Below are 25,877 nucleotides of genomic sequence, written 5' to 3' on the forward strand. Positions count from 1 at the left end.
GGACAGGGGAAACCAGGTGGCTGTGGTAAGTGACAGCAGGAACTGTCAGGTAGCACCTAGATAAGCAATACAACCAGGAGGACTTCAGACAGGGATGGCTTTGTGTCATCAGGCTAGGTTGTCCTGTGGCGTGGTACAAGTGCTCATGTCTAAGGTTAAGCAGGACATCAGAAAAATAAGAGAGAGCATTCGTGTTTCCAAAAGGATACTTCAGCATATGATCAATTGTCCCCCTTCTCATAATCTAATGGAACGTAAACAATAAGGACTATGAGAGGACAGACTGACCCTAGCACCTCAGCACAATACTATAGCAGTGTAAAACTAAGGACTGAGATGGGGGTCTGGAGACAATGTACTGTACATCTTATTCATAATTCATATAGGATATCATTTTCACATACAGATTTCTAAAATATTTAGCCTGACCTTATGAAAAATGTACAGGGAGGCGGAGATGGATGTTTTTCTCCTCAGACTTCTCCCTTGTTAACTAGACATGTGATTAACATTGCTTGACCGGAGCCATTCTGCAGTCAGGCTGTCAAATTCTCCCAAGGGAAAAGTTCCACAGGGCAGGCGCTGGTTAAGGTAAGTTAATACTTTCCAATGTAACATTGCTACTAACAGGCTACATTATTGCTTTTTATAGTAATGGCTCTCTTAACACGCCAAGTGTTGCCTACCTTTTTGCCTTTTACATTACTAAATGTAACATGTTGGATGGTGTGATAAGATCCCTGTTTTGAGTTGTACCAGCATTTCTTTTGCAAGTACAACTTCATTCATTTGACATATAACTAAGACGCTATTGTATTTAACCACTGGTGACACTGACCACACTTGTTTTACATTGACAAAGCTGAGCACTTGAGTCTTACCCACATCAATATTAATCAACTGGAATTTGGGTAATGAATGTATTTTGAGAGAGTAGGCAAACATAACACTGTTGTTGAATGTTGTTACTTCAAGCAGTGTCAAATACAGTTACATCTTCATGCAAATAGGCTATACCATGCCATGTGTGGTTTCCATGAGATTTGTAAGAAAGTACAACAAGTATCAATAATAATGATGTATGAATCCAATTGCATGTACCATATATTGTAATTTGTAATGTTCTCTTCTATGCATAGCCATAATATGCTTGATCATGAATTTAGCATCAGCAGAAAACATTGGTATACAATATACAGTTATAAAATAGATGTATATTAATTTGCTTAGGGTTTTTTATAATGAAATCATTATTAAATGACCTACAAAACAATTACTTTTTAATTACAGTTTCATTACTTTCAATTTAAAAAAGACAAATCTAAAGCAAGTTTATTGTCTCATGGAATGAGCACAAGTGAGCACATCTTGAGTACAAGTGAGCTCATTAATTTATTATGATGCTTGACTTGGGGAAAATGTGTTTTGGCTGAATTGCATGGAAGCTACACAGACAGGCTATAATACCTTCCACTGGCATGTTATGTGATTGGTTTGAGTTGTGCCAATGCTAGGTAACATGACAAGATTGAACACAGCTGACCGAGGGACCTTTCCCTACACAGGATATTTATTCTCCATGGATCACAATTGGAGAATTGCAGAGGTTGGTTGAATCTTGAGTTTCCCAAAACTACAATTAAATGTTAATTCCATGCCAACAAGCTATTTTCAATCTTGCCAGAAGAAAGCCTCTACTCTCAGGAGACTCAAGACATTTGACCATAGAACCCACTTTCAATTAAAGTTTCAAAGAACTTTAGGACTGTCCAAAACTGTAACCACTTGGCTATCTGTCCCCCAAACTCAAAGCAATAATGTTCCACTGTAGCCCTAAACTATGAAAGTACACAAACTGTAAGAATACCAGACTTTATATCAATAGAGGGTATATCAATGCTGTATGTCATATTTACAGTTTCTTGTATATATCAAATTGAGTTTGCCATTGCATACAATTATAATTGCTTAATACATGCTTTTTAAGACTAATAAAATATGTTTGGATACTAAAAAACTTAATTATATTGAGTAGGATTAAAGTAAATTGTATGTTCACAGCCAAACTGGTCTCACAGCCAAACTATTTTACGTAAATCTTTGACAGCCGGATACATAAGATGTATTACTATGTGAAGTAAAATTAGAGTAAAGACCGGCTGTTAAAACCAGTGATAAGTGCAGTAAAAGTTAAATAAAGGGGAATTTCTGTAGGGGATGAGCCAGAACATCTTTAACCTTCACTCCAATGGCCGCAAGTTCAAATCCAACCAGAGGTGGATTTTTTTCTAACCATGACTCAAACCTTAACCCCAGTGTGAAACGTTAACATTAAAATTTATAATAATTTATAATAATTTGTAATATAAGATACATTTTAGCAGCATTCGTAACATGATACATTGCAGTAGTGATCGTAACATATAAAACGTTTTTAGCAGATTAGTAACATATACATTTTGGTAGGGCATATGTACATAGTGTAAAGTAAAATATCTCACGAAATCAGGTTTCACAGATTTACGTATAATATGTAACATATTCCAATGTGACCACATTGTCACAGCTCAGATTAAATGGATTGATGCCTATTTCCCAAGCCTTGATCTTACAAAACTGTACTCCAGAACTGTGCAATTGCACAACTTATTCATTATTTATTACCACCTAATTAGGAGCAATAAAACACTGCAAACTATGGGGCTAGTTAGGTATATACAGCAGAGTTGACATGTGCGAGTATGTGATGCTACATTTGGTTGGGAGAATGCAACTCCAGTAGACAAAAAACAGTTATGGCTTTATTTTACATATTCTGTTTTAGATATTCATGACTATACTATACATCTACTTACTGAACCTTTCATAATGCAGTATGAATAAGTTGTCATTGTTATTCATAAATGTGTTTGAATGATATTATTTAAAATATCAATACCATGCTCAGCAAGTTTTAATGTGTGTTTCTAATTGGGTTATCCCTATGATGTATTTTTGTTGTACTTTTTACGTAGGATATTTTTAATCTAGTTCGTGTTTGTCTCTTCCGGGGTGAGTTCATATTACATACAGTGTACACTCACCTAAAGGATTATTAGGAACACCATACTAATACTGTGTTTGACCCCCTTTCGCCTTCAGAACTGCCTTAATTCTACGTGGCATTGATTCAACAAGGTGCTGAAAGCATTCTTTAGAAATGTTGGCCCATATTGATAGGATAGCATCTTGCAGTTGATGGAGATTTGTGGGATGCACATCCAGGGCACGAAGCTCCCATTCCACCACATCCCAAAGATGCTCTATTGGGTTGAGATCTGGTGACTGGGGGGGCCATTTCAGTACAGTGAACTCATTGTCATGTTCAAGAAACCGATTTGAAATTATTTGAGCTTTGTGACATGGTGCATTATCCTGCTGGAAGTAGCCATCAGAGGATGGGTACATGGTGGTCATAAAAGGATGGACATGGTCAGAAACAATGCTCAGGTAGGCCGTGGCATTTAAACAATGCCCAATTGGCACTAAGGGGCCTAAAGTGTGCCAAGAAAACATCCCCCACACAATTACACCACCACCACCAGCCTGCACAGTGGTAACAAGGCATGATGGATCCATGTTGTCATTCTGTTTACGCCAAATTCTGACTCTACCATCTGAATGTCTCAACAGAAATTGAGACTCATCAGACCAGGCAACATTCTTCCAGTCTTCAACTGTCCAATTTTGGTGAGCTCGTGCAAATTGTAGCCTCTTTTTCCTATTTGTAGTGGAGATGAGTGGTACCCGGTGGGGTCTTCTGCTGTTGTAGCCCATCTGCCTCAAGGTTGTGCATGTTGTGGCTTCACAAATGCTTTGCTGCACACCTCGGTTGTAACGAGTGGTTATTTCAGTCAAAGTTGCTCTTCTATCAGCTTGAATCAGTCGGCCCATTCTCCTCTGACCTCTAGCATCAACAAGGCATTTTCGCCCACAGGACTGCCGCACACTGGATGTTTTTCCCTTTTCACACCATTCTTTGTAAACCCTAGAAATGGTTATGCGTGAAAATCCCAGTTACTGAGCAGATTGTGAAATACTCAGACCGGCCCATCAGGCACCAACAACCATGCCACGCTCAAAATTGCTTAAATCACCTTTCTTTCCCATTCTGACATTCAGTTTGGAGTTCAGGAGATTGTCTTGACCAGGACCACACCCCTAAATGCATTGAAGCAACTGCCATGTGATTGGTTGATTAGGTAATTGCATTAATGAGAAATTGAACAGGTGTTCCTAATAATCCTTTAGGTGAGTGTATATTACATACAGTAACTGGTATTCTCTCCCATTTCTTGCAGTTTAAATCTGTCTGTAGTCCCAGGGCCCCCAAGGCGACCAGGATGCCTGCCACCACTATTGGGAAGAAGCTGGATCTCTCCACGCTGACAGAAGAGGAGGCTAAGCATGTTTTTCAGGTTGTCCAGAGAGACTTTGACTTAAGGAAAAAAGAGGAGGATAGACTGGGGTAGGCAGAGTTTCCTTTTCTATTCCTCTTTATTTTTGTATTTCCTTTCATTTTAACATTTTGTTGGGGAAGAAATACACCTGGCTGAAATTAAAACAGATATTCCCAAAAGCTGGACAAACAATAAAAGTTGATCTATATGTTTCAATAAAAGTTTGGTGGATTTCAGACATAAATCTGAAAAGTTGCATCTTGCAAACAAATCATTGGTTTAGAAGACGCATCTGATTCTACTGCAGCCCATTGAAAAAGACAGAGCATTTCATCCCCTTCCCTGAACGGCCTGCTAAAGGAAAAGTACCGTAGAGAAAATGTCTCAGACAGGGTGATGTCACTTCCAGACAAATTAAGATAACCTTATAGGAGCTGTTTGCGATTTCAGTTTTCTTTGCCTGACTGTGACTAATTTTGCAGACAAATTCAACAATGCCATATCTTTGTAACAATACAATTGAATTACAAGACAACCATGTGGAACTGTGATGGGTTTACTGAAACAGGATACTCCTTTAAAGGTCAATAATTATTTATAAACATTTCATTGCAGTCATTAAACATTACATTCTGAATTGGAATTAGAATTCCATCTTCTTGAAGGAAGCCTTTTTCATACATCTACTGTGTATAGTAAGTGCAAGAGTGGGTTCCTAGTTGGCAAAATCTACCTTTTGAAGATATCCCCCCAACTGAATGAACACTATGTGCCCACGAAGACTAATAATGTAGATTAGTGCAGATTAGCGCTTTCTCTTGATTCAGACAGCTCTCTCTAGGATAATCTGGCTCTATTTAATTGCAGAATACTAGGATTTGGAGTAACCTCAAGGTTCACCACAAAGTCAAATGCAATATGCAGACTTGTTGTTCCCTTATGTCCTCCTATCCAGACACCTAAAGCCCTGATTTGCCTAAAGCGCCTGTTTAAACTAATTTTAAACTTGTTTGGTAAAAAGAATGTCAAAACCAGCAAACCATATCTGTTCTACCTATTTTGTACCCAAGTGGGTAGGCATGCTAGAAAATACCAATAGAGTGAATCTATACAGATCTAACAATCACTTAAACTCTACAGGGTTTCTGACACGTGTCTCACTCACAGTGATGCCTATGAGTGAGCCAAATATCACATGACCTGGTCCTGAAGCCCAACCATGTAATGCCAAGTAATTGGCACATTCCAGTTGTCACAGCATTATTTGCCTCTGGTAGAGTTGGAGTCTAGTGACTTGTCAGCTGACTGGGCAGTTCATTATATTATTCTGTAAAAAAGGACATATTTTACGACAGCAAATTTTATATTTTGAAGTTTCACCCCGCTTTTTAAAAATATAATAAAATATTACACCGGATGGAAAATGTAATTCAGGATAACTTCTTTTTACAAACAGGAAACATGAAACATGAAAGCACTAAACAGGAAATATGAACTTAAGGTGAATTGATTCTTATAAAAGTCAGGTCAGAGCTAGCAATGTTATAAATAGTATTGTCTCTCTCAGTATGAATAGTATTGTCTCTCTCATTCTCTTTCTCATTGTCTGTGCTGTTTGGAATCAGCAGACAATGTGGCTGAGCTCCAAACTCAGAGGACCACCTCTCTGTCCAGCCCATCACATGACTCTCTGGTGCGCTACTGAGGGCAAGTAAAGATATGCATTCTGGACAGAGGATCTTGTTTCCTTGATTTGTTCTGGTTCAAAATATGTTCTGCTGCAGCAGGTTTTTGTGGGATCTGAGCATTATGTTTCATTGGAAGTGAATGTGCCTAGATAATGAGAACAACAGAAACATCTCTGTTTAGATTATCTCTCTGTAGGTTGTGCTCTGATAACCACAGGAATGTTTACATTGACCATTTGGCGTGGGGGTTACTGTATTGGAAACCTGATCTTTACTAGGTAAACATGCCCTTCAGTGTTTATACCAGCTTGTAACCAGCTTTACAGTGAGAAGAGAAAAGAAGAGAAAAGAAGAGATTGAGTGAGTCAGATGAGCTCGCGCCTGTAACATCATGAGCTAATAGACGATCAAATGCTCCAATTGTAACGAATAACGCTGCAGGCTCCGGATGCAAGTGTGCAAAGAAAAGGTTTTAATAAACAAACATTGCAGCAATACACAAAACACTCCTTGGAATTATATAACGTAACGGGTAGAAACAATTATGACAAAGAGTGACCTGGGTTCTGACCGAAACAATACGCAACAATGAATCCGTGACAGAGGTGTACCTAAAATAGTGTAGGAAATCAAACATAAACGGTGCACTCAATAAACAGGAGACGACGATCGTGGCAACTAGGAAACTGCGTTAAGGGGCATGATGCGCTGGGAACCGGAGGACTGCTCGTTGTGATACTGCTGTGACAGACGTGACAGAGCCCCCCCCTTGAGGAGCATCTCCAGATGTCTCCTGAGATGGCTTGTGGGGCCGACCCAGGTGGGCGACTCGGGCGATCCGGCCGACGTCAGTGAAAATCCGCAATTAGCAGTGGGTCCCGGATGTCCTCGGCACGCTCCCAAGACCTCTCCTCTGGGCTGTAGCCCTCCCAGTCCACCAGGTATTGTAGGTATCCCCCTCGATGCCTGGAATTCAACAGCCACCGAACTGCAAACGGCAGCGTCCCCTCAACTAGCCGTCTAGGAGGGGGCAGGTTGAGCGGCTCACTTTCCGCTAGCGGACCGCTGACCACCGGCCTGAGGAGAGAAACATGGAAAGATGGTGAGATCCGGAACTGGCGTGGTAGCTGGGAAACTGCGGTAAGGGGCATGGTGCGCTGGGAACCGGAGGACTGTGCTTGTTGTGATACTGCTGTGACAGACGTGACAGCAATAAATATTTGAATTACTCTCTTCCCTTGACAACCGGTTACACAGATCATTATTTCAACCACTATAAAAAACTGCCCAATTCTAACATTTGTTTCAGAGCAGTTACACTTTATGTAGGTTACAGTTTTTTGCAATCCCGTTGGTACTATTATCATAAGTGGTGATTTCTTGAAATGCTTAGTAAGAAACTCCCAACTCATTACATTTGTAACACAGCTTGTCTAACATTCAAAACACCTTATCACCTTAGTTGAGTACAGTTTTGCTCATAAGTTTGCATACCCTGGCAAAAATAATGACATTTTGACATTGATTTTGAAAATATGACAGATCATCCAAAAAAACTTTATTTTATTTAAGGATAGTGATCATATGAAGCCATTTATTATCACATAGTTGTTTGGCTCCTTTTTAAATCATAATGATGACAGGAATCAGCAAAATGGCCCTGATCAAAAGTTAACATACCATTGAATGTTTGGCCTTGTTTCAGACACACACAGGTAAAAATGGCAATTAAAGTAGAATTTCCCACACCTGAGGCTTTTTAAATTGGAATTAGTGTCTGTGTATAAATAGTAAATTAGTTTGTTAGCTCTCATGTGGATGCACGGAGCAGACTAGAAACTAAGCCATGGGGGGCAGACTAGATACTAAGCCATGGGGAGCAGAAAAGACCTGAGTAACAAGGTAATCAAACTTCATAAAGGATATAAAAAGATAGCCAAAGCCTTGCAAATGCCAGTCAGTACTGTTCAATTACTCATTAAAAAGTGGAAAATTCAGGGATCTCTTGATACCAAATCAAGGTCAGGTACACCACGAAAGATTTCAGCAAAAACTGCCAGGAGACTTGTTCAGGATACAAAGAAAAACCAACAGGTAACCTCAGGAGAAATACAGGCTGCTCTGGAAAAAGATGGTGTGGTTGTTAAAAAGGAGCACAATACGACAATACTTGAACAAAAATGAGTTGCATGGTCGAATTGCCAGAAAGAAGCCTTTACTGCGCCAATGCCATAAAAAGGCTGTTTGCAGTATGCCCGACAACCCCTTGACATGCCTCACAGCTTTTGGCACAATGTCATTTGGAGTGACAAGACCAAATTAGAGCTTTATGGTCACAACCATAAAGCTATGTTTGGAAAGGGATCAACAACGCCTATAGTGAACAGAATACCATCCCGACTGTGAAGCATGGTGGTGGCTCACTGATGTTTTGGGGGTATGTGGGCTCTAAAGGCACGGGGGATCTTGTGAAAATGTATGTCAAGATGAATGCAGCAAGTTATCAGAAAATACTGACAGACAATTTGCATTCTTCTGCATGAAAGCTGCGCATTGGAATTTCCAGCACGACAATGACCCTAAGCACTAGGGCAAGTTGACCCTCCAGTGGTTAGAGCAGAAAATGGTGTAGGTTCTGGAGTGGCCATCACAGTCTCTTGACTCTAATATCATCGAGCCACTCTGGGGAGATCTCAAACGTGCAGTTCATGCAAGACAACCAAAAACTTTGCATGACCTGGAGGCATTTTGCCAAGAGGAATGGGCAGCTATACCGCCTGCATGAATTCGGGGCCTCATAGGCAACTATTAATAAAGATGTCACACTGTCATTGATGCTAAAGGGGGCTATACACAGTCTTAAGAACTAAGCATATGCAGACTTTTGAACTGGGGTCAGTGACTTTTTTTCATGTTGCCATGTTTTGTTTTATGATTATGCCATTCTGTTATGACCTACAGTTGAATGTAAATCCCATGAGAAATAAAATACATGTTTTTTGCCTACTCACTCATGTTTTCTTCACAAATGGAACATACACTCACCTAAAGGATTATTAGGAACACCTGTTCAATTTATCATTAATGCAATTATCTAAATTAAAGTTAAGTTAAAGAGACATCTCCCATTTTTCATTAGCTAGCATTTTCAGAGCAAGTATGTTCACACCCTCTCAAGTAAGCCCCACATACCCACAAGCAGATCACCCCCGGGCCCTTCAAACATGTTGGATGTATTGATGAGTAAAGTAGCCAGCTTAGTGACTTGTTCAACTTTGTGTAGATACACTCACCTAAAGGATTATTAGGAACACCTGTTAAATTTCTCATTAATGCAATTATCTAATCAACCAATCACATGGCAGTTGCTTCAATGCATTTAGGGGTGTGGTCCTGGTCAAGACAATCTCCTGAACTCCAAACTGAATGTCAGAATGGGAAAGAAAGGTGATTTAAGCAATTTTGAGCATGGCATGGTTGTTGGTGCCAGGCGGGCCGGTGGCCCACCAATGGTTTAGAACTTGCGTTCAGCTACCAGTAACTTGACTAAAGAATTTGAATGTTAGTAGAATATTGCAAACAGTCATTGTTTAATACAAAACAGTCATTACGTTCTTAGTAACCTAACAACACTTAACGCTAGTTATTTATAATAGAACAGAACTCACCATAGATGTAGGTGACTCAGTGTTCAACAATTTTCAGTCTGATGTCCAAAAAATCCTTGATCTTCGTTTGTTTTGGGATTTGTAAAATTGTAGTAAAACAATGTGATAATCCACATGTTGTATTGTCCAATTCAGAGCATATAGCTTATACCTTTGAACAAGAGAACCAAGTTGCTAAAATGAATGTTCCTTCTAGTTTACATGGTACAACAGCGTGGGATCCAAATGGCGACTGTCTTGCCCATATGGTCTTGCCTTACACATGTGCAATTTGCTATAGCGCCATCTACGGACACGGCAGTGTTTAAACAAGGTAAAGAACTGTCCCCCATGAAGCATTAAAGTTGAGGCTATAGACGAGTTGAGCCGGTACCATGCAGTGGAAAATGACCATTAGTTCGGGAAAATATTATGGTAAGCAATGGCGAGATGTGTTTACTGTACATGTCTACACAAAGGTCCTTTACACAAGCAATAGTGAAAGTCTATTTTATTTATAAACTACCAATGTTGACCAAAATTCTGTACACTAAGATTTTACAATATTAAAATAAAGCAAATAATCAGTACAAGAATAAAAGGGGTACAATAGCATCTCTGCTGGAAAAAAATGGGAAAGCCACCTGAGATGCAAATTAGCTTATGCAAATTGAGATCAGGAGAAAAGCAGCAAAAGCTGGTGGCCCGCTGGCTGTACCGCGCCAGCAATTTCTCACTGAGTAGCTGTAAATATGCGGTGATCACTGTACATTTCATTGCATTCTGTAATATTTACTCTTTAGTATTTTCATTAATAGAGAGTGTTTGTTTCGGCTCAGTGATGTTTTGACCTAGGCTTGTGTTGTCATTTTATATTATTAGCTATTCAGTCAGTTAACTAAGCAAAAATATGAATACCTGTTAATATGAGCAGAATTCCTTATATTGTAATATCATGTTGTTATAAACTATTTGTGTGACAATTCTTTTCACTGACTACACTAGTATTTTACAAATATGCTGTTAAACCCATGATTGAAATGTAAAATCTTTATTTTGCTACATTCTTTTACTCTTGACAACACTCAGACGTTGCATGTGTTAATCACTCAGGGCCACATAAGAAATGTTGACAATAACGCTGTCGCTACACCACGGTGAGCAAGTCTTCACGTGTACATGTCGTCACTATGCCACATACATGACATCTTAAAACCCACGTAAAATTGCATAGTGAAACTGACGTTAGGTAGGCGTTCACTAGCTTGGTTATCCATATCAGTAGCTAGCATCTCCGTGTATTTGGTAGACTCCACCCCCCATAATAACGGCGGCGTAAGAAATGTTGACAACGTCTAGAACGCCGTCGCTACTCCGCCATGACACCACTGCGAGCAAGTCTTCATGAGTACACGTAGTCACTACGCCACCTACATGATATCTTAAAACCCATGTAAAATTGCATAGGGAAACAGACGTTAGGTAGGCGTTCACTAGCTTGGTTATCCATATCAATAGCTAGCATCTCTGTGTATTTGGCAGACGCCACCCCCCATAATAAATACGCTCTGCGGATAAGTTGAACCAAAACAGACGTAGATCCTGACCGCGTCCAAACAACTCTCATTCTCCCTAGGTGAAACAAATGATTTCAGTGTTTGCCAGCAGGATGGGACGGAAAGATCAGGCCAGTCACCTGAGGAACACACGTTACATGGCGTTTGTTTGCGTGGCTGCTTTAATTAGCTAACTACTCAGTTAAGACACATTATTCTCACCTTGTCTAGATGTATCATTATTGCTGCCACAATTGTATCCCCAGTTATATGTATTGAGAAAACCCAAACATTAGGTAAAAGTTTGGTTAGCTAACACTAACAGCACTATTTCCATAGCTTGTTCATCCCACACTGAATGCAACATGAATGTATCGGTTTTCAATTAGATTTTTATTCAGAGTAAATAGTTTAAACCGTTGCAACAAAAGAGAAAGGGGGGCAGGGACAAGAGTGTCAGGCAACTTTAGTTTAAAGTTTGATAAAATGTATTTACTTGAATCTGAACAACCTTATTAATTAGGAGATAATTATTACTACCATCTCTTAAAGGTTACGCTCTGCGTTTTTTAAGAAGTGTATGCTTTAGTAGGTAGGGAAGAGACAAGAGTCTTAAAAGTGCGGGACAGAATGGTACAGAAAGTAGAGAGCCAGCAGGGTACATGGAAGAGGAGAGAGTAAACCAGAGTGGAACAGAGGATAGAAGAGGTGGAGATAACAGAAGAGGAAGTGAGGAAGGAAAGAGATGGAATGGAGGGTAGAGAATAGATGGAGAAGGGAATAGAGGGGAAAGGAAAGAGATGGAGCGATTAGAGGAGGTCTATAGGAGGGCCCTCGTAATAATTTAGAGCTTGGACATGGATTGTAGCTCAATGTTAGGAGGCTGCCCCAAAAAATTGTGGTCAAGCTGTGTCACGGTCCAGGTGCCATGTTTTGGTTTCCAAGCGGCCCTGAATCGTGACATCTATATGTATGTTCAATGTGCACCCATGTTCTGCTGGGTTAATCACCATGTCTATTGAAGTTAATTCCTTTCAGTCACTGTTTGAAGTATACCCCTGTTGCGTATGTTGGGTAAAATAAAACACTTTGTTTATCTCATCCTGCGCCTGGCTCCAACTTTCTCAAAACTCATGACACACTGTATCTGGCTAGATGCATAACGCGTGTTCAAATGAATATCTAGCAGTATACTGTCTCAAAGAAACGACTTACTCTACAAATGTACAAACCACAGTAATTAGGTCCTGGTAAAGAAGCTCTGAGCCCTGGGGGCTATTTTATAAAGTGTGTGTACACACAAATCTATTGTTAACCCTAACATTATAATTGTTCTTATGTACACATTTAGGATTGTTTCTACTCACTCTTGATAAATTAGCCCCCTAGCCTTTGCATAACTGCCGATGATCTGGTCTCTATTTTATCATTTCACTGTTGTGATTCGATAAAGAACAAATTATTACATTTTAATTGATCAAACATTAAAGGCAAAGTACGTAGAACATTTACACACCCTCTGTAAGAGACACCTTCGTACTGGAAAGGCTGATGCTTGTCTGGCCTGTGAACAAGCTCCACTCAGTTGGCTGGAACTTAGACCTCGATGGCTAGTTACCTAAAGAACTAACACAAAAATGTGTATAATGTTACTTCCTATCTTACCCTTTTGCCCCTTTGTAACAGATGACAAGGACCATGCACAGTTAATAAAGGTAATACAAATATTATGTATGTGTAGTATTACAAATACATAAACCTGAAATACATACACTTTTAAAATAAATACCAGGGTACCTGTGGAATAGGCCTTAGTTAGCTAGCTAGGTACACTGCGCACGTTGCTGTAGTTCACATTATTAGATATAAAACACAATTTGCTTAGCTACGTATATAACTAGATTTCCGGATAGAGTTTGTGTACTCACCTTATGTTCTATGAAAAAAAATGTGCAGCAAAAATATCTTGTCGCTAGCGGATCTAGTCTGTATTGCACCTAGGTCAGGAAATAAATGACCACGGAAAAGACTGCGCAGGATTGTACAGAGTAAAAGCATTGAACCGCCCATGGCAGATCCATTTCCTGGCAACACATTTCTTTAGATCGTTCACACTTACAGCCGACCTCCACTCGATGCCCTAAACCACTTTCGATCTTCCGATCTTAGGCCAACATCGGCAAGACGTGTGTGCTATTTGATCCCCGAGCCTTCAATCTCTGTCTGGTTCAGTACACACAACCACAATCATGGGGAAGAATGCTGACTTGACCATTGTCTAGAAGACACTCGTTGACACCCTCCACAAGGAGAGTAAGCCACAGAAGGTCATTGCTGAAAGGGCTGGCTGTTTGCAGAGTGCTGTATCAAAGCATATTCATGGAAAGTTGACTGGAAGGGAAACGTGTGGTAGGAAAAGGTGCATGATTTTCAGGCAAAGCCAGTTCAAGAACTTTGGGGAACTTCACAAGGAGTGGACATGTCATAGCCACCCTTTCAGATTCATGATAACCAATGGTGACAAAGTAACTCCGGCCATCTAGATAAGATCTGAACTAATCAAGGACTGTCCCAGAGAGTCCTACCCAATTTTCCAGCCTATCTATAAGTGTTCTATGATATACAGTGTCAAATGCTGCACTGAGATCTAATAGAACCAGAACTGTTAGTTTATCTGAATCAGTATTCAGCCGTATATCATTTCAAACTTTGATCAGGGCCGTTTCAGTACTGTGGTGAGGTCGGATGGCTGACTGAAATTTGTCTAAGAGATGGCTTGAGATAAAAAAAAATGCTGAGTTGATTGAAGACAACCTTCTCAATTATCTTGGCTATAAAAGGGAGATTTGATACAGGTCTATATTCTTTCAATAGTGATGCATCCAATGTTCTCTTTTTTAATAGGGGCTTAATGGCAGCAGTTTTTAGAGACGTTGGGAAAATGCCTGATTGCAGAGAGCTATTAACTATTTGCTGCAGGTCCATTGTTATAGAGTTAAAAAAAAAAGTTTAAGTCTGATGGCAGTGTGTCGCCACAACATGTGGAAGCTTTAAGATGTTGAACTGTTTCTTCTAGGGATTTTTGATCAGAGAATAGGTTAACACCGCCTAATATTTTTGGTTATGTTCAGATAAAAAGTAATAATCTGGAAGATCAAGGCTTATTGGATTAATTGGAATTACTGAATATCTGACTGACCTTTAGTGTGTAGAGATAAACCCAATCATATTGTAGAAAGCAATGGTTTAGAAATATTTCCAAAGGCACTGTACATAATAAAGGTCGATCTATAGTGGATTTTTAAAGGCAGATAGAATCATGATAGTTTGGAGCAAGAAAAACCGATTAATCGGCCATACCACCACACATTGTGAAAAAAGTGACATTGTCGGGAATGAACAATCTTTTACTTTATTAGAAACAGGATAACTGTTGAACTGAACATCTAAGTCAAAGAAAATATGTAAATAAACAAATAAATCTGGAACTGAACATCAAACTAACTGATTCTAGTACGCAACATAACACTGTGGATTGGGGGCTAAAATAGAGTTTACATTAGACTTTTTTTGACAGCCTCCGGACATGAAGAACGGCTACCTGACGTATGCTTTAAATAGCTATACACTCACCTAAAGGATTATTAGGAACACCTGTTAAATTTCTCATTAATGCAATTATCTAATCAACCAATCACATGGCAGTTGCTTCAGTGCATTTAGGGGTGTGGTCCTGGTCAAGACAATCTCCATCCATCCATCTTCTCCCGCTTTATCCGGGGCCGGGTCGCGGGGGCAGCAGTCTAAGCAGGGATGCCCAGACTTCCCTCTCCCCAGACACTTCCTCTAGCTCTTCCGGGGGGACACCGAGGCGTTCCCAGGCCAGCCGGGAGACATAGTCCCTCCAGCGTGTCCTAGGTCTTCCCCGGGGTCTCTTCCCGGTGGGACGGGACCGGAACACCTTCCCAGGAAGGCGTTCCGGAGGCATCCGAAAAAGATGCCCAAGCCACCTCAGCTGACCCCTCTCGATGTGGAGGAGCAGCGGCTCTACTCTGAGCTCCTCCCGGGTGACCGAGCTTCTCACCCTATCTCTAAGGGATCGCCCGGCCACCCTGCGGAGAAAGCTCATTTCGGCCGCCTGTATCCGGGATCTTGTCCTTTCGGTCATGACCCAAAGCTCATGACCATAGGTGAGAGTAGGAACGTAGATTGACTGGTAAATCGAGAGCTTCGCCTTGCGGCTCAGCTCTTTCTTCACCACGACAGACCGATACATCGACTGCATTACTGCAGAAGCTGCACCGATCCGTCTGTCAATCTCCCGTTCCATCCTTCCCTCACTCGTGAACAAGACCCCTAGATACTTAAACTCCTCCACTTGAGGCAGGCACTCTCCACCAACCTGAAGTGGGCAAGCCACCCTTTTCCGACTGAGGACCATGGCCTCAGATTTGGAGGTACTGATTTTCATCCCCACCGCTTCACACTCGGCTGCAAACCGTCCCAGTGCATGCTGAAGGTCCTGGTTAGAAGGGGCCAACACGACAACATCATCTGCAAAGAGCAGAGACGAAATTGTGTGGTCCCCAAACCTGACACCCTCCGGCCCCTGGCTGCGCCTAGAAATTCTGTCCATAAAAATTACGAACAGAACCGGTGACAAAGGGCAGCCCTGCCGGAGTCCAACATGCACTGGGAACAAGTCTGACTTACTGCCGGCAATGCGGACCAAGCTCCTGCTTCGGTTGTACAGGGACCTGACAGCCCTTAGCAAAGGACCCAGGACCCCATATTCCCCAAGCACCCTCCACAAGATGCCGCGAGGGACACAGTCGAATGCTTTCTCCAAATCCACAAAACACATGTGGATTGGTTGGGCAAACTCCCATGAACCCTCCAACACCCCGTAGAGGGTATAGAGCTGGTCCAATGTTCCACGGCCCGGACGAAAACCACACTGTTCCTCCTGAATCCGAGGTTCTACTATCGGCCGTATTCTCCTCTCCAGAACCCTGGCATAGACTTTCCCGGGGAGGCTGAGAAGTGTGATCCCCCTATAGTTGGAACACACCCTCCGGTCCCCCTTCTTATAAAGAGGGACCACCACCCCGGTCTGCCATCCCAGAGGCACTGTCCCCGACCGCCACGCGATGTTGCACAGGCGTGTCAACCAAGACAGCCCCACAACATCCAGAGACTTGAGGTACTCAGGGCGGATCTCATCCACCCCCGGTGCCTTGCCACCGAGGAGTTTCTTGACCACCTCAGTGACTTCAGCCCGGGTGATGGACGAGTCCACCTCTGAGCCCTCATCCTCTGCTTCCTCAATGGAAGACGTGTCAGCGGGATTGAGGAGATCCTCGAAGTACTCCTTCCACCGCCCGACGACATCCTCAGTTGAGGTCAACAGCTGCCCACCTCTACTGTAAACAGCGTTGGTAGGGCACTGTTTCCCTCTCCTGAGGCGCCGGATGGTTTGCCAGAATCTCTTCGAGGCCAGCCGATAGTCCTTCTCCATGGCCTCACCGAACTCCTCCCAGGCCCGAGTTTTTGCCTCCACAACCACCCGGGCTGCAGCCCGCTTGGCCTGTCGGTACCCGTCAGCTGCCTCAGGAGTCCCACAAGCCAACCAGGCCTGATAGGACTCCTTCTTCAGCTTGACGGCATCCCTTACTTCCGGTGTCCACCACCGGGTTCGGGGATTGCCGCCTCGACAGGCACCGGAGACCTTACGGCCACAGCTCCGAGCGGCCGCTTCGACAATGGCGGTGGAGAACATGGTCCACTCGGACTCAATATCTCCAACCTCCCTCGGGATCCAGTCGAAACTCTGCCGGAGGTGGGAGTTAAAGATCTCTCTGACAGGAGACTCGGCCAGACGTTCCCAGCAGACCCTTACAGTACGCTTGGGCCTGCCGAGTCTGTCCAGCTTCCTCCCCCGCCATCGGATCCAACTCACCACCAGGTGGTGATCAGTTGACAGCTCCGCCCCTCTCTTCACCCGAGTGTCCAAGACATACGGCCGCAGGTCAGATGAGACGACAACAAAGTCGATCATCGACCTGCGGCCTAGGGTGTCCTGGTGCCACGTGCACTGATGGACACCCTTATGCTTGAACATGGTGTTCGTTATGGACAAACTGTGACTAGCACAGAAGTCCAATAATTGAACACCACTCGGGTTCAGATCCGGGGGGCCGTTCCTCCCAATCACGCCCCTCCAGGTGTCACTGTCGTTGCCCACGTGGGCGTTGAAGTCCCCCAGTAGAACAATAGAGTCCCCAGTCGGAGCACTTTCCAGCACCCCTCCCAGAGACTCCAAGAAGGTCGGGTACTCTGCACTGCCGTTCGGCCCGTAGGCACAAACAACAGTGAGAGACCTATCCCCGACCCGTAGGCGCAGGGAAACGACCCTCTCGTTCACCGGGGTAAACTCCAACACATGGCGGCAGAGCTGGGGAGCTATGAGCAAACCCACACCAGCCCGCCGCCTCTCACCATGGGCAACTCCAGAGTGGTGAAGAGTCCATCCTCTCTCAAGGAGTGTGGTTCCAGAGCCCAAGCCGTGTGTAGAGGTGATCCCGATTACCTCTAATCGGAACCTCTCAACCTCACGCACCAACTCAGGCTCCTTCCCCGCCAGCGAGGTGACATTCCACGTCCCTAGAGCCAGTTTCCGTGTCCAGAGATCGGGTTGTCTAGGCCCCTGCCTTCGACTGCCGCCCGATCCTCTTCGCACCGGCCCCTTATGGTCCCTCCTGTGGGTGGTGAGCCCACGGGAGGGCGGCCCCACGTCGCCCGTTCGGGCTGAGCCCGGCCGGGCCCCATGGGGGAAGGCCCGGCCACCAGGCGCTCGCATACGAGCCCCAACCCCGGGCCTGGCTCCAGGGTGGGGCCCCGGCTGCGCCATACCGGGCGACGTCACGGTACTCAAAATGTTTTTCTTCATTAAGGGGGTTTTGAACCGCTCTTAGTCTGACCCGTCGCCTAAGACCTGTTTGCCTTGGGAGACCCTACCAGGGGCATATAGCCCCAGACAACATAGCTCCTAGGGTCACTCGGGTACTCAAACCCCTCCACCACGTTAAGGTGGCAGTTCTTGGAGGAGAAGAAGAAGACAATCTCCTGAACTCCAAACTGAATGTCAGAATGGGAAAGAAAGGTGATTTAAGCAATTTTGGGCGTGGCATGGTTTTTGGTGCCAGACGGGCCGTATTACGGGAGTATTTCACAATCTGCTCAGTTACTGGGATTTACAAAGAATGGTGTGAAAAGGGAAAAACATCCAGTATGCAGCAGTCCTGTGGGCAAAAATGCCTTGTTGATGCTAGAGGTCAGAGGGGAATGGGCAGACTGATTCAAGCTGATAGAAGAGCAAATTTGACTGAAATAACCACTCGTTTCAACCGAGGTATGCAGCAAAGCATTTGTGAAGCCACAACACGCACAACCTTGAGGCGGATGGGCTACAACAGCAGAAGACCCCACCGGGTACCACTCATCTCCTACAAATAGGAAAAAGAGGCTTCAATTTGCACGAGCTCACCAAAATTGGACAGTTGAAGACCGGAAGAATGTTGCCTGGTCTGATGAGTCTCAATTTCTGTTGAGACATGCAGATGGTAGAGTCAGAATTTGGCATAAACAGAATGAGAACATGGATCCATCATGCCTTGTTACCACTGTGCAGGCTGGTGGTGGTGGTGTAATGGTGTGGGGGATGTTTTCTTGGCACGCTTTGTGCCAATTGGGCATTGTTTAAATGCCATGGCCTACCTGAGCATTGTTTCTGACCATGTCCATCCCTTTATGACCACCATGTACCCATCCTCTGATGGCTACTTCCAGCAGGATAATGCACCATGTCACAAAGCTTGAATCATTTCAAATTGGTTTCTTGAACATGACAATGAGTTCACTGTACAGAAATGACCCCCACAGTCACCAGATCTCAATCCAATAGAGCATCTTTGGGATGTAGTGGAACGGGAGCTTCGTGCCCTGGATGTGCATCCCACAAATCTCCATCAACTGCAAGAAGCTATCCTATCAATATGGGCCAACATTTCTAAAGAATGCTTTCAGCACCTTGTTGAATCAATGCCATATAGAATTAAGGCAGTTCTGAAGGCGAAAGGGGGTCAAACACAGTATTAGTATGGTGTTCCTAATAATCCTTTAGGTGAGTGTATAATAGCCTTCATTTAAACAGTAATAAAACACAAAGGCTATGATCAATCTTTTTTCTGGATTTGAACCCTTTAAATGCCAGCTAAACCTCATTATTTATTACAAAAAATCATTACATTTTTTATATTTTCCATATAATAAATTGTAGGAGCATGGGGCTTTGGTGGTGATTAGAGTATTGGATATGTCAAAGATTAGCAACAAAATTGATTTGATTGCATTAGTATATTTTATTTAGTGCCAGATACTCCCTCTGGACCTCTTCGTGGACAAAAATGTCCCATTGACTTCCATTAAAAATTGAAAAATTATCTCACTGCCATTAGCGTATAAAACCATGCATTCTATAATGTAAGCATTTCACTTTGAAGAAAAGTAGTGATATATGAAATGTTGATTGTATTCCATCACACACACGCGCACACACATGCACACACATGCACACACACACACACGTGCACACACACACACGTGCACACACAAATGTCCACACAAAAACTCTTCTACCAGATTCAACCAGATTCAAACATTTTCCCATTGCAGGCCAATGGATGAAATAATTGTATTTTAATTGTAAATTTTTTGAGCCATGTGACTACCAAGGTGCCCCAAGAGTTTTGGTGTGCACACTTGTGTGTATGTGTGCGCACACGTCTGTATATGTGTGTGGGTGTGTGCATGCATGTATGTGCGCGTGTGTGTGCGCACGTGTGGGTGGGTGTGTGTGTTTGCATTTGTGTGTGTGTGTGTGTGTGTGTGTGGTGGAATACAGTAAAAATGTCAAATATCACTACTTTTCTTCAAAACGAAATGCTTACATTACAGAATGCATGGTTTTATACTCTAATGGCAGTGAGATAAAACTTTTTTTTTTTAATGGAAGTCAATGGGACATTTTTTGTCCACGAAGGTGTCAAGAGGGTGCAAAATTCATAAACAGAGTATGAAAGACATGAGAGTTAAAGACATTGGATTTCAAACATGTAACAAAAAATAAGAGTTCTGCCAAAAAATCATGCCCCTAGCTGCAACACAGACAAAATGATACCCAAATAAATAAAAAAAATTGAGAACAATTTACAAAAATGCCAGAGGGGCGCACAAGGGTTAAATTTGTAAGCAGAATTAACCTCTTCACAATCTTTGTGAACTGAGCATTGGCTACACCTAGGGCTGTCACAATTATTACATCATTGCCTGATCGCAATTATTTGTGCCAAATCACAATTATTCTAGACAACTATCTTATTGCACAATATCTGGATTACAAAGTCATGTTTCCAATCTGAATAAGGGATTTTCAAGCCAATGTTAGAAACGTCTCAACAAATACCATGTGAATTATGTCAGTTTCTATAGGATGCCTAGGCGCAGAAGAGTGTTTGACAGCTCTGCCCAAAGTTATAGGCGCAGATCATTTACTGAAACTCATTTGCTTCTAAATTTCAGTATGTTTAAACCTAGCTTAGAATTGTTTTGCAATGCACCATAATGTAGCCTGATTTTCAAAACATTATTATTTAATAGAATTGCTTATTTGTCGGATGAACTCTGATCGACAAAAGAAAAAGAAAAAAACTCAAGCCCTTTATATTTTGACTAATAATTTAAGTAGAATTTAGTCATTTCCAACCATATTTCCTAATGTGATTTATCACTTGCCAGGAAGGACTTCTGTTGCGTGTCTCCTTAAATTGTAATACCCCTCTTACAAACCATTAATGTTCGTGCATATTCCCGGGGTAAGGAGAATACCTAAAGTGTGCGATTTAAATTCATGAATGGATAGTTACATGGCTGGATAGAACGGCACTGATAGAACGGCACTTGGTAATTAAAGTAAACGCTGAATGGTTTATTTTCCTCCCTGTCTGCGTGTCTAGTATCATGATAAAGGAGCTGATAGAGTTGCGGTATATATCCGAAAGAGAACTTTAGTGGGGAGAAATAAACTGAAAACCGATACTTCTTGAATGCCACTTGTTAGCCTTGTTGTACAATCAGCTGTTCCGTTTACCCTGGGACCGCAAGGTTTAGCCCACGTTTTCTAACCCCATCGCCAGAATAATGCGTTGAAGGTTTTTCATGGAGTGGAGAATTGCTTTCTGAGAAAAATAATTTGTGATGTAGTCTACATTGAAAAACGTAATTTAAAGTTTTTATGCGCATTTATGGTAGACACTGTGCCAGTGCTCGTGTCTCATAAAATCAAGGAAGAGTGCTATTCTATGGTGTCTTGCTTGAAAAACAGAGAGCGCATGCTTTCGGCAGAGCAGCAGTTATCTTCTGTCTAACGCATTCGTAATGTCAGTTAACTTTCATTTAAATATAAATTATCTCAGGTACTGTACACAGTGATATTACTTTGGCTTCTTGTATGTAGCCTCCGGTAGCAAGGTGTAAGTAGCAAGTGTCTGGTAGAGGCCCTGCAGCCATCCGCCACTATCGGCGCCAAAGTTCTGCGGATAGCAATAGTTTGTAAAACGATTAATCGACCAAAGTAATCAGATTACGTAACTGAATTTGAATTATCATACAGTTACGTTACTGATTACAAATGTGGACAGGTAACTTATGTTAAATAATTTTATCTATCTACTTGTCTTCTTGTAGTATATGGTGTAATTTTGTAGTGATATTTTTTGTACCCATTTCGTGGTTCTGTAAGTTGTCTTGTCCTCTTGCAAATGTATGTTTTTGGCCAGATTGTCACTGGAAATGTGAATGGTTTCTGATTTTTTTAAATCATTTTTAGCTTACGTTACCTTACTACCTACTGTTACGAACCCTGTGGCTCTGGCAGTCTAGGGTGGATGGTACAGAGACCCAGAACATAAAACTCATCCAAAGTGGTATAGTGTACATTAACAGTGAGAAGAAATGACACAGACAACCAAAGCTTCCGTCAAACATAGAACTTTCATTATAAACACACGATAAAGGAGTTAGGGAAAGGGGGCTGAGCTGGACCCAAATGAAATAATATAGTCCAAACTAGGGTTGCATGATATTGGAAATAACTGACATTGCAATATATATATTTTTTCTGCAATACATATTGCAATATGAAAAATTAAAGGATGTATTCAGAAAGAGCTTTGGCTATCAACCTGACAGTATGTATCCTTCATTCTTCCCCAGCCCCATCCTCTACAATTAATATTGAAACTCATTAAAATTGTTATATTTCAGAACAGGTTGCTAGATAATAATATATAACAGAAATAGTATAGCAATAGCAACAGTAGTAAAATAGAATGTGCAATTGGGCATAACTTAACAACAGCTAGATGCAGTCTGTGGCCAAAGCACTGCAATCTGGTCCACTTGTTCGCGCCATTGTCTGTTGTAATACAGACTAGACGACTCTCATCTAGGCCCCAATCAGCTAAAGCTTCTCTCATCCCTGTAGCGATGTTCTCACTTGTATGATCCTCTGGGGAAATGCAGTTTGCAAACAGTGACTTTTCAGGTGGAAGTCCTCATTAATAAAGTGTACGGTCAGACTTATGTACTGTTCCGTTGTCCGGCTGGACCATAAGTCTGTTGTTGCTGTATAATATTCCACTTGTGACAGCTCTTTTTCAACTTGTGCCTTGCATTTCTCATACAGCTCTGGGATGGCAACTTGAGAAAAATAGTTGTGTGATGGCATTACATACCGCTTGTCAAGCAACCGGATGTTTTTAAAACCCTCTTTGGTAACTGTGTTAATTGGTACCATGTCTTTGGCGATGTGAAATGTTACTGAATCTGTGATTTCTCTCTGCCATTTGGAATCTTTCTCATATGGTGTAATACAGGCAAATGCATCCAAAATAGATTTTTGCTTTGGACGGCATTGAGATGCTTTGAACTCGTCATACAAAGATTTGTGGTGCTGCCTTAAATGATCGAACAAATTGGCTGTGTTGTGGCAACAATTGCAAGGCACTCTCGACAAAGTACCTGTTTTTGGTCAACATCATCCTGTCTGTAGCCAAAATAATTCCATGTAATTGACAATGCATTTCTTTTGGCAACCAAAAGTTTAACAATGGGGTCTTATGTTTCTGGAATGTTAAATTCCCAGGCAATAAGTGTTATATCAGAAGCAAGATGTTTGACAATGTTGAATTGTTTTACAAAATACTGGTGAAGTTGGTGATTTTGCCACATTCTATGCAATCATTATGGCTTGGATACTTCGATTGTTAGAGCTTCAGACTTTGTAAACGGGCCTGGTGATCATCTGCAGATTGAGATGATTGGTGAATCTCTGATATCCCCATGTGACCATCAGAGCAGATTAATATAATGAACGCACGTTTGGTAATTTACTTGAAAGTGTTATGCAGAGTAATGCTGAGATTATGATTGAAGAATCACTAGAGCTGGTGGGACAAATTGTCAACAACCGTGAGGGTGGTGCCCTATGACGTGAAGCTCAAACACTGTTGATTGAGCAGATTATCAATAAAAAAAGAAGGCATTTATATGTGGCTGTGAATAATGATTCTACATGTTTTTCCATTTTTTTGATGGGTATGTTGAACCCACAGTACACATATGCTGAGGCCCAGGTTAGTGGTCGTGAGTTACGTACGGGATCTGGTTTAGCGTTAGATGATTGTGTGGCATTCACATATATTGTTTGGTTTGCAGAAATGATAGGGTGTAAAATTGATGTCTTTCATCGAACATGGGATGGTTTCAAAACAGCGAGGACCACCACCCTAGAATCGTGTTTATGCACTTACCATTTCTACGGCATTGTGAATCTGAAGGGTTTTCTGAGTGTGTCATATGTTTGTGAGTGGTGTTATATAGGTTTTAACACCAGTAGCAATCATGGCTGTAAACATAGCTGTAGTGTCTGTCTTTATGAAGATTGTCATACCCAACCACGTAACACAAAGCAGTTCCCGGACTGTAAGCGGATATGTTATTCTGACTTTTGTTATAGACAGCATAAAAACTTGAAGCACCACAAAAGTGTGGATTGTTGGGTTAGCAGGTGTGACCAGAAGAAATACTGTGTCGATTGCGGCCGTTATTACAATGTTAGTATCACCAACTATAAAGCGCACAAGTGCACAGCTAAAATGTGTCCCAATTGTAACGTGGATCTGGCTGTTGAAATGAATCATCAGTGCTTCATAAAACCCTCTAAGCCCGAGGACCCCAGTGAGCGCTACATATTTTATTATTTTGAGACAATTGCCAAACTCGGTGAATGGTGTACACACTGCAAATTTTGTGTGCGCAATAAGTTTTGACAACGAAACGTGGTGTTCTGCCGGAGTACACACTGCTTTTTTCCAAAAGTTTAGGCAACTGAAATATAATGACTACACATTTATAGCACACAACTCTAAAGGTTTCGATGGTTACATCTTGATGCAGTACCTTTGCTAACAATGGTATTGGCACTTGAATGAGAACTATGTTGGCCCCCATCCAGAACCGCATTACTACGGTGTGAATATCATTATGGCTAAAGAAAAATGTGTTTTTGCAATGGTACGCAACTGTTTCCGCAGACCCCTTAGTCATGCAGGATGAAATAAAGGCTTAATGATGTGGTAATCTTGAGAGAGGGTTGTATGCGTTACAGTTCCTGGAGTGTGGTGGTGTTGACCCATTCCGGTCAATTACGATTGCTTCGGCTTGCATGAAAGTCTTTTGCAAGAGATTCCTCACCAAGGACATCATTGCATTGGTCCCCTCAGACAACTACAACCGTTGTCAGAAGACATTCTCAAACAGCTTAATCCAATGGCTTGAATATGTGGCCTCTGATGAGAATATATCAATGCAGCACGCCCTGAACAGGGGTGAATTGAAAATCAATGCCTACTATGTTGATGGATATGCTGAACGTGATGGGGTGTGTACAGTCTATTAATTTCTAGGCTGTTTCTAGCATGGTCACCCAAAGTGTCATTGTTCAGCAACCATCAATCCGGTGACAAAGATTCAGTACGGATTGATGCACCAACAATGGCTGACAAAGCTTCAGGCTTTAAAAGAACAACAGAATGTACATTTACATTTCATACAATTCATTTGAAGTTTACGGCTCGAGAAGGGGAGACTATTCAGTATACACCATGTGGTTTTATATACATTTTGATCTCTGCCACTAGTTTTCCTATGCCTTTGTAATAACCAGTGTTGAGTTCATATTTCCAAGTTTTGTCATGTTTCAAGTCATGTAGTTCAAATGCGTTTTCACCCCATGTAAAAGTCTTCCATGTATACGGGTACTGTTATTCTATCAAAGATACTTCCCAATCACCTTTCAAATCATTAACTTTGGCAAATTTTATGGTATAGCTCAAACTGTAATTGTTTGGATAGACATGTCTCGACGAG

The 25,877-nt window shown here is 42.0% G+C and overlaps 1 protein-coding gene across 1 annotated transcript in view; it reads left to right on the forward strand.

Annotated features, from left to right (window-relative positions):
- Positions 1-551: 551 nt before the first annotated feature.
- The window catches only part of mlphb (melanophilin b), a 103,911-nt gene continuing 78,585 nt past the window's right edge, over positions 552-25,877 (forward strand). The window contains exons 1-2 of the mRNA XM_034286695.1: positions 552-591; positions 4,341-4,507. Coding sequence (XP_034142586.1) covers positions 4,383-4,507 — 125 coding nt within the window. The 5' untranslated portion in view covers positions 552-591; positions 4,341-4,382. The remainder of the gene's footprint in view (positions 592-4,340; positions 4,508-25,877) is intronic.

Source organism: Esox lucius, chromosome 16, assembly GCF_011004845.1.
Source record: "Esox lucius isolate fEsoLuc1 chromosome 16, fEsoLuc1.pri, whole genome shotgun sequence".
Classification (NCBI taxonomy): Eukaryota; Metazoa; Chordata; class Actinopteri; order Esociformes; family Esocidae; genus Esox; species Esox lucius.